Below are 15,051 nucleotides of genomic sequence, written 5' to 3' on the forward strand. Positions count from 1 at the left end.
GTATGGAGCAATTCCACTAGTTTCACATACAAAAAGGTTTTTTTAGATCTCTAAATTATTTTCTTTTTTTCATTCTCTTAAATTATACAAATATTTTCTTTTTATACAATTTCATTCAATAATATATCAAATTGTTTCTAACACACTTTATTTTTATTTCTTTTGAATATTATTCTATTACTAAAATTATATAAAAAAATTGTTTACTATAAAATAATAATTTAATATTATTGTTATAAGCAATTGAATATTTGATTATATTATGTTTTTTTTAAAATATTTTTATAATTTATAAGAATTAATTAATTGATATTAAAACCGTAAGAAAGAAAGTACATGTACGGACATGGATACAAGGGTATTTCCGTTACCTTGGTGAGTATGAAAATAAGACAAAAATTTCATATTATTGGGTTTGGATGGAGATAAGAATGGATTTTTTCATTAAGGATAACTATGGTATAGCAAAACTGGTCTCCGTCACGGTCTTTGTCCCGTCCCATTGTCATCCTTACTCAAGAATGATGGTTTGGCGGTAATTCAACATCATCTAAACATCTACAAGAGTACGAAAACATACTAGGTCAAACCAGAAATGAATAATAACAACAAAAATCAGTTTGACTCTGACTATCCATATGACCAGAAAGACTACTCATTCTTTTTCATTGATAACCAATTACTTCTACTACAATCATCTTAAAAGGCCCATGAATAAGGATCCAGACTTTAAGAACGGGCTTCAGGCTCCTAAAACAAGTTCTTCAATTGTAAATACACAATCAATGTTTTCTACAAAAAGAAAAAAACAGCGTTACTCAGTGACAAGTTTATGGGTAGGCCAATATGTGAGTGTCTGCGCCTGTAATAGAGTGAAAATGGTGATCACTGAAATTAATGAACATGTGTGTAAATATGTGTGTGTGTGTGTGTGTGTGTGAAAATTGTGATCACCGAAAGTAATCAGCACATGCAAAGAATCATAGAAGTTAAAATCCAATGGTGCCAAAAGAAAATCTATAATACTGATAATAAAAACATTTAGAGGAAAGCAGATTACTTACTCAAGTAGCATGCTAGATGCTTAGTCCTCCATAAGACCTTCATCTACATCAAAGGTATCGTCACTCTTCAATTTTCCACAGACATTGCATTCCATGACATTAGATGGAGTATCACCCTCCGGAGGTAATGGAGCTAATGTTCCCCAGCAATTCGTTCTATCACACATGTATTTTAAAAAGAAATATGCATGTGGGAAATCATTATTATCTTCAAGAGCATGTTTATCAGTGTCTGACGCTTCCATAGTTTCAGATTGGTCCTCATCCATAACCTCCTCCTCATCCTCAGCATTATCTTCAACACTATCATTATCTGACCAATTTGACTCCACATTACATCGATCACAATTACAGGAGAAACCATAGTCTTCAATCAATCTCTTTTGCCTACTAGAATAGTTTTCATTCACAGGGAAATAACTCAAACAAATCTCCCTACCTTGGGGAACATCATGAATCATCCTAATAATAAAGTCAGTATTATGGCCGTCTTCATGTGGATTGATGTCCACATAATCAAATCTGCAGGCATTGGGAAGGCAGTCATGGTTAAAAAAGGAAGCATAGGGGTAAATACCATAGGCTCTGACAGACCTCTGGTCGTCATCTGCAGAGAAGGGCTGCATTATTCCAAAGGCATTGAGCTTGTCCTTGACAAGAAGTGCAGAGGTGAGTTCTAAAGAACATCCATTCTGGGGACTAATGATAGATAGTGAGCAGAGAGATGAAATAAGGGGGTGTAGGAACTTGGATGCAGCAATGGTGGTATCATCAGGAGAACCCTGGAGAGAAAGCAAAATTTGGAAGTCTGAAGGGGAGATATTGGCAAGATTGTAGGCAGCTATGAGAAAATTAGCCTGGACTTGGCGCTCAAGCGGCTGTTCAAGCAGTAGAGAATTGGATCTGAGACTAGATAACGCTTGACATACCCAAGAAGAATGGGAGGAGTTCGATGCCTTTGAAAGACAACTTGAGCTGCAGAAACGATGGTAGCGACAATTGGGGCACAAAACTGTGGATGACGAAGAATCTCCCAGTAAAAATGGAGGCAAGGTTCTGAAGCAGTGATCACAGAAACATGAAGTTGAGGCAGAGGATGACGCTGACAAAGACTGTCTGATCAAGGGCAAAGCTGAATACAGCAGAATGGGGGAGTCTTTCAGGACAATTTGACCAGCTTTAAGAGGCTGAAATGCAACCATTCCCCTCCCTCTTCCTTGTATTTCCTCCACCTTCAAAAGGGAACTCGGAGCAGCCAAAGACATTTCTAAGTATTTTCAAACTGTCAACTGCCAAAACTAAATAGGTAACCTTGGGGAGGCTGCACCTTTTCTGAATTTCCACACTATCCCTGATAGCAATAAGTTTGTTGGCTATATTTTCTTGCTTTGCACTACTGGGATCGAAAGACAGCTTGAACTAAGTGACTTACAGATTGTGTACAAACTATACAACAAGAATGCGCTTTTCCTGTTCTCCGACTGACTGAAAGCCAGAAAAAATAGCTGCAAGATGAACCACAATAATGATGGGGTGACAGGTTTCACAGTGAATTATCTGTTTTATAAAGCATTGTGGTAAATATTAGTCAATGTGCCTTTTCTTTTTCATAAAGATCCAATCCAAATCAGTACATCACATTAAAATGTCAGTAGCAGTATAGCCTATAACTAAATAAGTCATTAGGGAACTGCATTTCATCATAACGACAAAAACCATCCAAATATTTTTTAATTTAGCTGAGTACAACAGAGATTTCACCTTTTCGTTATGCCATTTTCACTTAGTGGATATGTTTCGGTTAGTTTAAAGAACCAAGTACTATTTTCTTGTAAACTAACAAAACATAAGAATTCAAAACATTCATTTCTATCACTTAGATACCCAGATGAAATATATGCCGGGATTGATAGATGCATTTCTAGAGAAGAAATCATGATGAAAGCCTGGACAGTCATTCTCATTTTTCAATAATCAATATGCTCAAGGGGAGGATGCTTATGCAGCTTGCTTCTTCTGAGTTCCTTGAGTTTAATGCTAATTACGCTCACCCTTCTTCATTTTTTTTTTCTAAGTCACAGTGAACTGGGGTTCAATTAATCAGTACCACTTACGATGAAAACATTTATGGATAGACAAAGGGGATATAGGGATGGACTTGAAGGATTTCCAGGTTTTAATCTAACAATGCGAGAGCTAAATAGGACTGGTGAATGGGGCATTCAAACAAGACATCATAATCCAATAACTATAAATTGCTTGTTTTTCCTCAATGCAGAGAAATAATGTGATTTTTGACAATTCCCCATTGTTTGATTTGTGGAACACAGCCCTTGTTCAAGAAGGTCTGTATTCTACAAAATTGGGATAAAAACAAACAGAAAAGGAGGAATTACAAATTACGCAAACAGAACATAACAATTATCAGTGTAACTTACCCGTCAGTCACAAAATTGGAGCTGCTTCCACACAAAAATCAATAAATATAGAGTGGTTGGAAAATGAAACTGCACAGCACAACAAGGAAGAAATAAAAGCGCTATTATTGTTATGATTATTGCGACCTTAAATCGAACGAGTATATAAGTGCATTTGACTCACCTAATTGACAGCAAGATTTCAAGGAAGAACAGCCACTGATGCTTCTATAAACCCAGAGGAAAGAGAAACATTGAATTCATTCGCCATACAAAGGGTTTTTAAGAGTGGGTCGGGCCCTTTCATTATTGGTTCGGTCTCCTTGGGTCCAAATATTTGGGCCTGAAACACCCGAGTAAAGGAGTTTTTCTACACCCCATAATTTCCTTTTGCACCCCATAAATTTTAAAATTTCAAATTTGTCTTGATGGTATTAAATGTAAGCAAATGTGGTGTTGTGTTCTTTGAGTGTTGTTAGACACTTACATCATTGGATGATGGCGTTTGGTAAATGATAGTATTTTATTATGATTTTTAAGGTTTACAGCTTGAGCATTCAAAACTGAATGAGTTTATTCACAGGTGCATTTTATAAGCCCCAGTAAATTGTATTGTTATTTTTTAACCTTAACTGGTATTATTTAACCCTTTAGAGTTTTTATTTTCCTTAACTGATTTCAAGTATCATAAGTGGATATTTTTGTAATTTTCTCCTGAGATTCTTAATAGTTTTAATGAATTATTTTGTTAGTAATTAACAAGCCTTATAAGTCTTAGATAAGTTACATTTTCTTTTAAAAAATTGGTACTCACTCTATAGTTGAGACTTTTTATTTCAGATAGATCATGAGTGTTCAATATAAAGAGCCTAAGTATACTCGGCTTTAAACGAGTTAAGCCCTGAGAATAATGAAGTTAAAGTTTGTTTGGTCTTCCCATGTGTTATGTGTTTTTTTATGAAGTGTATGGTTATTGAGGTTTGAGATATCAACTTAGTTGAAACGTCATATTCTCGTAGATGCTTAGAATTATAGAGAAAAAAAACTTCGATAAGTGATTTATGTCATTTTCACATTTTTCTTATATTTTTGTTTGAAGTCAATTATAAATTGTGCAGTTCAAAAGTTATCGAGATTGCACAATCCAAAAGTGATAAGTGAACTTTCAAATTGTGTAATTACGGATACTTATAAATTATATTCTAGATTGCACAATTAAAAATAAAAGATTATGGATTTTACAATCTTATTAAAGTCAAAATTGAGTTATTTTTTTAATTATTATTATTTCTTAGTCCATACTTAAAGGTGGTTTAATTGAAACATGATATTACATTCTTTATTCTCTCTACTTCACTAGTGAATTTTTTTGTATAGAAATGAAGTTCAAACTTTGGAGTAAAATATTAAAATAAGTTGATAAGTTATCTCATAGACGAAATGTATGACATTATGAAATTTGATGCAGCAAAAGATGACTTAGTTAAAGGTGATTGGGTGGAGGCTTTTATAATGAGATAAGTAAAACATTATAAGAAATTTGCTAATTTCTGAAAAAAATTAGTGAGTAAAAATATTTTTCACTAACTTCTGGCTAATTAGTGAGTGAATAATGACAGAAAAATATCGTAACTAATTTAAACTTAATCAATTGTGATTTGATGAAAGTATGTCTTTGTGTTGCTTTTCCATCGTAAAGTTCAAAAGTTTTAGTTACGAAATAAATTATAATCTGAAACTAATGACCATAATAGTTATAAGAAATGTACTATGCTAAACGAGAAAATAATACTCAAGCTATTCTCGCACTAATTTATTTATTACAAATCTAACAATTTTTACAAATAAATAAATTTATTAAGAAAAATCAATAAAATAGATATATCAAGGATTATATGTTAACATATGAGTGATATATTTATCTAGTGGAATTTTTTGTTGTGATGATATTTATACAATATTTATTTAATCGACAACTATCACTTGCATAATAATAAAAGTTAAACTACAAAGTATTAGAATTATTAAAAGAACTTATATCTAAACATTGTAGTCACCGAATATAACATTAACATATTAAACTGTTACATGTAAAACTAATGAGATATTTGTGTCCTTACATAAAATTCAACAATAAAAAGCACATTAAAGATTTACATTTAGAACTGATTATAAATCATTATCCTTACATGTTACAAAATACAACAATACAGACACATACTTAAAACTTACTCAACTCATTTCTCAATTTTAATATTTTTTTCAAGTGTCCTTAAAAGTTGGATAGAAAATAGTTGCACATTATCTTTTAAGTGGAGTGACTGTCATATAATTGCTTAAAACAATGTCAATACAAGTCAACAGTTTGGCTTGAATTCATTTGAAAACTTAGTTAACAAATTCTGTAAGAGAAATTCATGAAATTAGACTATACAAACTTTAATGATTCATATGATCTATAGTTTTGAACTATGAAAGAATACCTCTGCAATGAAAACACAGGAATCATCATTGAGTAAATGTTTTATTTTAATAAATTGTTCATTCTCATAATATACATGCTTCACACACATATCATGTAACTATTTACAACAAATTGAATATGAATAAGAAAGATACAAAACTACATATATGAAAGAATAAAGTACTTACCATTGTGCAACCATCATTTAACTTTTGAATGGATTTGTCATCAATACAAACATTTTTAACTCTAAAAATATCGCTAAATATGAATTTTTCCACATAGTAGTCATATATCATAGACCCATCAATTTGGTCCCTCTTACATGGTTTGGTCCTGACTCACGTGAGTTGGGGGCAGAAAAGTTCACAGGACCAAAAAGTCTCATATAGAAAGAAGGTTTCACCCCGCACCTCCAAGCATTTCATATTGCATCTCTAAGTATTTTCAGAATGTCAACTTTACCCCTACTTAAAAAGTATTAATATTTAAATCACTTAAGTGGTCAAAGATTCTCTGCAGTTTTTATTCTTCACGTTGCTTTCAAATATCACTGTCTCACTTTCACTCTTTCTCATTTTTGAAAAAAATCCTTTCTTTCGCATTTCATTTTCCAAGCACAGTTACATCTTTGTTTCGTATCTCATTTCACTAGAGCTGTCAAAATGGGTCACAACCCGCGAGCCAACCCGACCCACCACGGGTTTGAGCCGAGTTGGGTTAGAAAAAATTGTATTTTTTTATGCGGGTCAAATTTCAACCCGGCTCGTTTAAACCCGGCTCATGTGGGTTGAACCCGTGGTGGGCCGGGTTGGCCCACCAACCCACCTACATAATATTATTTTATTGAAATTTAATTTTAATTTTATAAAAAAATATTTATTATTTTGTTTTTGCTTGAAAAAGTTATTTAAGTTCCTTATTTTCAAAATTAATTAAACAGTTAGGAGTGAAATTTGTTTAGATTTGTATTATAGAAAGTTTGTAATTCAACCTTATTTAAAAAAAAAATTAATTAAGTGAGCCAGTGAGCCAACCCGTTTACCCACCAACCCGTGGTGGGTCGAGCCGGGTTCAAATTTTTCTGGCTCGCTAATAAATGAGCCGGGTTGGGTTGACTCACTAAGTGACCAACCCGTGGTGGGTCGGGTCGGGTGGCCCGTTTTGACAGCTTTACATTTCACTCTAGTGACACACGCAACACAATTCGTCTTCTTTCACTTCTTCGACGCACACTTCAGGCACACACAGGCACAACACCACCACTACTTCAATTGGTTTGTCTTCTTCCACTGCTTCCAGGGCACACAAACAGCATAGCAACACAACTTCTTGCTTCTTCTCGTTGGTGGCCAAAGATTGGTGCATTCTGCCATATTTATTTTGATACTTTGTTGTAGATATAGTAGTGTAGAGGATTAGAAGTTGTTACAGTGGTATGATCTGCGTTTGGTCGGATAACAAAGGCGAAGGGGGATGAATCAGATCTACATATCCGATTCAGCCTATATCGAATATGGACATCTGATGTAGTCTGAATCGGATATGCAGATCCGATTTAGTCCCCTTCGCGCTTGCATATCCAACCAAACGCAGATTCGTCTTTGACCTTTATTTGTGTTCTTCTCTGTATCCTATCTATTTTGTTCTTCGATCTTTCTCGTATTTCTTCCTCTTTCTCTTTCCAACCTAAATTCTACATCATATTAGTATATATTAGTATGGAGAAGCAGTATATGTCGCATGGAGTTACATGCTTTCTCACATTCCAGGTTTGCATGAGAAAGGTTGTGTTTTCATTGCATGTTTAAATAGAATGGGTCCCACGAAGAGGTTGGCAAAGAAGAATTTAATGTTTCTAAATGGTAGTACAAGGATTCTCTAAACAGAGGCAAGTTCTTTGTTTTCGGCGTTTGTGTGTTCTTTTTAGAACTTATGGTGGATGAGTGGGGTCTTGTGATGTAAGATAAGTGATCGAGGGTTGGTTTTTGATGTACATATGGGATTATAGTAGAATAGATATATGAAAAAGGGTATAAGTAGTTGGTTTTAGGGTGAGGAAAACAGAAGGAAGCTAGGAGGAAGAAAAGAGTATTTGGAATGTACCTAAAGGGAAGGGAGTGGTTTCATAAAATGAGAGGAGAAGTGGAATTGATTGGTCATTGTTATAAAGAAGAGTGAGGGTGGTGGAGTGTTTTGAAACCTAAGAAGATTATCTGAGGCATGTATTGGTTAGAATCATTTGATGTTGTGGAGGGTTAACATATATTTTAGGGAAGTGGTGTACGTAAGTTTGATTATGGGAGAAGAAAACAAAGAAAGAGAGGCAAGATTATGGGACTTGGCACTAGGTGGTGTTAGAAATAAAATTGGAGAGTTAAGTGAGGGAGCCACTGTGTTAGAAATCAAAATGCATCACCAACATAGGAGTCGCGGTGTTTCATAACAAAGAGTGTTATTTATATAAATATTTATTTATATAAATATTATAATTAATGTTTTTAATTCTATAATTATTTGAATTGGTTATTTTTTTTAATGTTTTTAATATAAGAAAATAGATATGGCTCGTACTCGAGGAGGTTCATCTTCACATCGCGGAGAGAGTTCTTCATAGGATGAGAGGAGGAGACCTACTGTTTTTGCTCGTAGAAGACGTGGAGCAGTTGTGTCTGATGTTCACGTTGAGGACCATGAAGATTTGAGATTTAACAATGATGCAGTTGAGGATCATGCACTTGAGGAGCATGATATTGAGTAGGAGGAGGAGCATCAGGATGTTCCTGAAGGTGGACTTCCTGAAGGTCTAGTAGATGCTTAAGTATTGACACATTACATTCACCATATTGCATATGTGACATGGTAGGGTCGGGTAAGTGCCAAAATTTATTTTAATGATTATTGTTTAGTTGAAATAATTTTATATTAAATATTATTTTTTAGGATAATGTAGTTGATCTCCCACGGGAAGAAGTTAAACAGATTAGGATCTTGTCACGAGGGCATTAGAGACATCGTTTATGGTTCCGGTTTGATGTCTCTGGTGGCATCTCATATGACTACATCGATAGGGGTCTATTGTTAGCATTTGTAGAGAGATTTCATTTCGAGACCAGCAATTTTCATCTCCCCGTGGGTGAGATGTCTATGACTTAGATGATGTGTCATCCTTATTGCACCTCCAAGTTTTAGGCCAATTATGTAATATGGAGGAAGTAGATTTTGAAGAAAGTCGACGCGCCATTGTGGAACTTTTAGACGTGGATGGCGGGAGATCTGGTGCTGAGTTACATGCAACTCACAGTGCGAAAGTCAGATTGAGTTGGCTTCGAGACATCTATACTGAGCATTGTGAGCAGCAGTAGTGGGAGTATGCTGCCCTGAGATTTTTGTTGCATCTAGTTGGATGTAGTATATTTGTTGATAAGACTGCCACATTCATTCGCGTGTCTTACCTTCTTCTCTTTGGAGACGTACATGCATATGATCGATATGCTTGGGACGTTGTTGCACTAGCATATATGTATGAGCAGTTAGGAGATGTCAGCTTGGCTTCGACCAAGCAGATGACAGGTTATTTGACTTTGTTATAGGTACAAATTTAGTTTACACTTTATTTTGGTTGAATTGTTTCGATGTGGAATATGAAATAATTTGTAATTTTCTATTTTGTAGAGTTAGATATATGAGCACTTCCCTACTTTGGGAAGAAGGCGTATGGTGCCTTCATACATGGAAGACAGATCGCGTGCTGCAAAGTGAGAGTCACTAAGGGAGGGTTTCACCCTCTTAGAGGTCAAGGTACACTTGGATGGGCTGACATATGATTCAGTCATTTGGTACCCTTATGAGTCACATCGGGAGACTCGTCCTTTTTATGACATTTGTATGTTCTCAGGATGGATCAGGATTGGTGACATGCTATGCCGACATTTTTCTGAGCTTATTTTGAGACAGTTTGAGTTTCAACAGTCCATCCCTCGAGAACCACCCATTTTTGCAAATGTAGACATACTTGCGACTGATGATGCCTCATTGCAATATCAACATAATGTTATTAGGGGTGTGTTCGCAGCCAGATTCCCATCTGATTGTGTTGATGGTTACCTTTCGTGGTATAAGATGATATCCCATCCTTACATTATTCTGATGACGAACTGTCGAATCTTACATTATTCATGTGTAAACTTGTTTTATTGTAGTTACATTAAGATCATTATTTTGCTGAGAGTCAACAAAATATTTGCAGGTCTTACTTGAGTTTTAGTCTAATCAACAAGTACTGCTTGTTCATCAGGATTTAACCTACCAGCATAAAAATGTCTCACTAAAGTTTCTACTAAATCGTGGTTGTGGTATCTACATATCACTTGCAATACCCACCCATCACCCTAAATTATATGCAATCTCTCTTATTCATTCAATTAAGTTATCACGAGAGGAAAATATTTCATTTGTTGTGAAATAATTCGTTAGATCTTCCTCAGCAACCTCATTTTTAAACGACGAAAACTTTGATACGTCTATTTGGAATATAATCACCTATAACAAAAAAAAAACTAATACAATAAATCCAAAATTTATAATTATATTATAAAATCATAAACTTATACAATAAACTATACATTTATAAATTTATTAACAATATAATCAACTTTAGAAAAAATACACCAAAATAAAAAAAAACATAAAACTATATAAAAAATTATAACAAATTTCATATCAATTTTTCTATTTACAAATTTATATAAAATAAATATTTAAAATACATTGTTTATATTAAGAAAAAAACAAAAGTTAATAATTGTAAAAGTTAAGATAACTCGTTGTATTAAATTTTTGTATAAAACAAACTTAGTTAAATAATATTAATAAATCAACATGAAAAAATCATAAAAAATCATAAGAATTATTTTTTAAAAATTACATATTATTTAATTAAATTATTAATGGCTGACTTTAATTTTATTCAAAAACAGTTTTCTTCTTATAGAAAAACTGTTTTATTCTTATGGAAACTGTTTTTGAGCAACATCGAATTCTATACTTTTTGTTGTAAACTTATAGAGAATATATTACTAGGTGAGATTTTTTATTACAGTAAATATAATTCCATTACATATTGTAGATCGAAAAGAAAATGTATCCGATATATATATATATATATATATATATATATATATATATATATATATATGGATTTTCATATGTAAATTTTTCTTTTAATTAAAAATAATTTTATTAATTTTTATAAATTTATAGAAATTGTTTATGTTTAAAGCGGGTCCGAGGTCTCTACTCCACGTGTTTTCTCTCTTCCTGTGTACAATTAATGATTCAAATATCCTTCTCCGATCGGAGTGACCTGCAAGAAAACACTCTGACGCTCAAGTTAGTGGGGTGTCCTCCAAGGTCCTCAATCAAATCAGAAAAATCCAAATGTACCTGGTTATTAGTGTTGTATTTATAGGCTTTGTAATTATCCGACCCATTGGGTGTCATTAAATGCCCTTTAGTGCAATACATCTTGTGCCTAATCATTCGCTAACGTCCTTATATCCGACATAATATGCCTGATATTACCCATTAATTAGCTATAAATGCCTTTCGCGCGATATAGGAGTTACTCACCTTTAATACACATTAATGCCATTAATTGCCTACCGATCGGTTATTCCCTGTTGCGTTGGTCACCTCCGGTGGATCGTCCTCAACGCCCAGTACCGATCGTCCACCTCATATACAAGCCCCTCAAGCTCGAACGGTTCTAGAAGCGTGAACGGTTTGAAACATAATCTTGGAAAGGGCGCGAAAAGGATCATAAGTGGTTGTCGTGGTCGTTGATTGCGGGGCGCGTGTGATAGTAAGATTCGTGCCGTTTGAAATCGGAAGCGCCTTGCGCCCCTGACCGTTTGATTTCCCCATTACGGATGGCCAGGATGAACTCTCTGAAACGTCTTGTCCCACTATAAAAGCTTATCAGAATCACCATGATGGCTTTGTTTCTCCGTTTTCCTTACCACCTAACTTCCCCGATAACCCTTCGTCTCTATGTTTTCCTTGCCCCTTAACTTCCCAGATAACTCATCTCAGGTAATCATGTCTTCTTCTTCCTTCTCGTCCGATGAAGTCACCGACGAAGGTTAGGGGTACGTTGCTGATGGCCAAGAGCCCTCTGCCTCCATAGGGTCCTCCATCTTGGGTTCTGCCGGGTCCGATGACCGGGAAGTTGAAGAGACAAACATCGTGTTAGAGATCGACACTAGCAGAGAGTGGACAGATTCTGCTCCTCCTCCCCCCGTCAATGGATATGGCTGGGCCCCCCATGAGGTAGGCCTGTACGCGCCCTACTATGTTACCAGTGCTTCATTAGAGTATTTAGCTAATAGGGTTAGCATCGTATCCACTGCAAGAGACGCCGGTAGTATCTTGTTAACGATGTGCCGATCGAATGAACGTGCTTGCCACGGGCAGGAGGGGCATAATACCGACATTTTTTATGTTTATAGTACACTGTTTCGCGATATGGGTATTCGCTTACCCTTCACTGATTTTCAATCAAGTGTATTACGTGCTTTGAACGTAGCACCGACCCAACTACACCCGAACCGGTGGAGCTACATCCAGGCCTTCGTCGTTGTTTGTACTGCACTTGCTTTAACACCTAGGTCCACTGCATTCTTGCATTTCTTTCGTGCTATTCCACAGGTAAATAAATCCTAGATTTCTTTGACTCCTGTAAAGGGTAAAAAATTGTTTACACTGTTCAATTCTTCATATAAAGAGTTCAAGAACAGATATTTCACGGTATCGATAAAAGAAGAAGGTCGGTCCAATTTTATATAGACAATGGACAACCAAAATTTCCCTTCTATTGGACCGAGTGTCCCAGAAAGGTTATTTCTCAGGCGAAGTCCTCCATGACCCCTAAAGAGTTGGAGATAGTTGGCATACTAGATCAGCTATCCCGAAAAACCTCATCGCGGGCTCTCATCGAGCTCTTGGATTCACCCACTCTGTGTTCCAGAGTGTTCGGTAAGGTTTCATAATTCTCCATTATAATTGTCGTTTGTAACTTATGAGTTCTTTCTGATGTTTCAGATATCTTCGGAGAGATGGAGAAAAACAAGGCCTTCTTACTAATGATGTCTCGGAAAGAAGCAGAGCTGAAGAAAACTGGCGTAGGAACATCCTCCCGCCCAGGACGGTCGCTTGCTATTCCCGATCGACCGGACACATCCAAACCTCCGCGGACTGTCAATCCTACTTTCAAAATAACTCCTTATTCATCCCCATCTACCACTCCTTCAGTCGTTCAAGTCAATGACGAAGCTTCTCAAGGTGGAAAAATAAAAAGGCTGTTAAGGATAAGTCTGTGTCCTCGAGCAAGAAGAAAAAGAGGAAAGTTCCCGATGGTCCCTTACTAGCTAGGCCATTTGATTCAACTGTGCACTTGGCTGATCGCTTAGAGTATCGCCTTAATCCCGAAGAGAAGAAGCTTTTCCACAGAATGACAACTGGTGAGGCAGTAGACCTGGCTTACGAGTTAAATGTTCGAGCCAACCTATGTTTAGCTTATGCAGCCGGCTCTGCTAAGTCTATCCTTGCTGAAGAACTTGAAAGCACTCGACTGGATTCAGCAAAGGCTCAAAAATCCAATGAAGACTTGACTCGTCGCATTGAAAAGCTTCAGAAGATGGCCGAGGAGGAGAGACAAAAGGCTTCCGCAACTTTGACCCAAGCTCGGAGTACCGCTCGGCAACTTCAGAAGGTTAATGAAGAGTTGAAATCAGATCTCGAAAAGGGTGCTACCCAGATTACTGACCTCACTAAAGAGAGAGATGCCTTTGCTGCTGCCCAGATAAAGTTGACAGCTGAAAACAAAGTCGTGGGTGATGAAGTTTGCAATGAACGGTTCAGAGGGTTCGAGCAAGGAATAGCTCAGTGCAGCTACTTCTTCCAAGTTCCTCTTGACTTCCCTGACTTCGATATTATGAAAGACGTTGTGGATGGGAAATTAGTTGTTATCTCCCTCAAGAATGCCAAGGGAACACCCCCGAACGAGAACGTCCTCCCTCCCCCGAACGAGAACACCCCCTGACACTCCCGCAGAAGTTTATTCCTACTAATGTTTAGTTTTTACATTTTCCTCTTTTGGCTTTCTTTAGACTGATGCATCGTGTAAGAACCTTTGTTTATGAAGTGAAAATTTCCTACTGCTTTGTTCATTTTGCTTTTACTCCCAAATGTTTAAGTATTCGCTAAATACCACCGTAATTTTACCGCGTTTTATTCGCCCAAACATGTGAATAGCAAATGAGCCACTCCTCATAAATTCTTCGCATGGTCGCCTGGGGTTTCTAGTGAGCTGGTCACTACAAGACCACGGTTGAGTGCTTCGCATGGCCGCCCGGGGTTGCTAGTGAGTTGGTCACTACAAGACCACGATTGAGTGTCTTCGCATGGCTGTCCGGGGTTTCTAGTGAGTAGATCACTAGAAGACGCCAGTCAGCTGGTCACTTAGCTGCCCGGGGTTGCTAGTGACTTGGTCACTACAAGACCACACTTGAGTGTCTTCGCATGGCCGCCCGGAGTTTCTAGTGAGTAGATCACTAGAATACGCCAGTGAGCTGGTCACTTGGCCGCCCGGGGTTGCTAATGAGCTGGTCACTACAAGGCCACGGTTGAGTGTCTTCGCATAGCCGCCCGGGGACTCTAGTGAATGGATCACTAGAAGACGCCAGTGAGCTGTTCACTTGGCTGCCCGGGGTTGCTAGTGAGCTGGTCACTACAAGACCACGGTTTAATGTCTTCGCATGGCCGCCCGGGGTTTCTAGCGAGTGGATCACTAGAAGGCGCAGTGAGCTGGTCACTTGACCGCCCGAGGTTGCTAGTGAGCTGGTCACTACAAGACCACGGTTGAGTATCTTCGCATGGCCGCCCGGGGTTTCTAGTGAGTGGATCACTAGAATACATCAGTGAGCTGGTCACTTGGCCGCCCTGGGTTGCTAGTGAGCTGGTCACTACAAGGCCACGGTTGAGTGTCTTCGCATGGCCGCCCGGGGTTACTAGTGAGTGGATCACTAGAAGACGCCAGTGAGCTGGT

General features: G+C 36.9%; 1 protein-coding gene across 4 annotated transcripts; it reads right to left on the reverse strand.

Annotated features, from left to right (window-relative positions):
- Positions 1-380: 380 nt before the first annotated feature.
- On the reverse strand, positions 381-3,741 carry LOC108319678 (histone-lysine N-methyltransferase ASHR2). Of its 4 annotated transcripts, XM_052871522.1 has the most exons (5): positions 3,666-3,741; positions 3,503-3,571; positions 1,504-2,569; positions 1,065-1,377; positions 381-792 (listed from the first exon to the last, which is right to left on the reverse strand). In XM_052871522.1, exons 3-4 carry the CDS (start codon positions 2,327-2,329, stop codon positions 1,085-1,087), a joined length of 1,119 nt encoding a protein of 372 aa, XP_052727482.1. In that variant the 5' UTR covers positions 2,330-2,569; positions 3,503-3,571; positions 3,666-3,741; the 3' UTR covers positions 381-792; positions 1,065-1,084. The 4 variants fall into 4 exon arrangements, with proteins under 4 accessions (XP_052727482.1, XP_017406385.1, XP_017406383.1 ...); XM_017550896.2 differs by having other exon boundaries at positions 381-558; positions 1,065-2,569; XM_017550894.2 differs by having other exon boundaries at positions 1,065-2,569.
- Between the last annotated feature and the right edge of the window lie 11,310 nt (positions 3,742-15,051).

Source organism: Vigna angularis, chromosome 1, assembly GCF_016808095.1.
Source record: "Vigna angularis cultivar LongXiaoDou No.4 chromosome 1, ASM1680809v1, whole genome shotgun sequence".
Classification (NCBI taxonomy): Eukaryota; Viridiplantae; Streptophyta; class Magnoliopsida; order Fabales; family Fabaceae; genus Vigna; species Vigna angularis.

Excerpts from the sequence above, each read along its gene's own strand:
- LOC108319678 (XM_017550896.2), bottom strand. The coding sequence starts at position 2,329 with ATGTCTTTGGCTGCTCCGAGTTCCCTTTTGAAGGTGGAGGAAATACAA.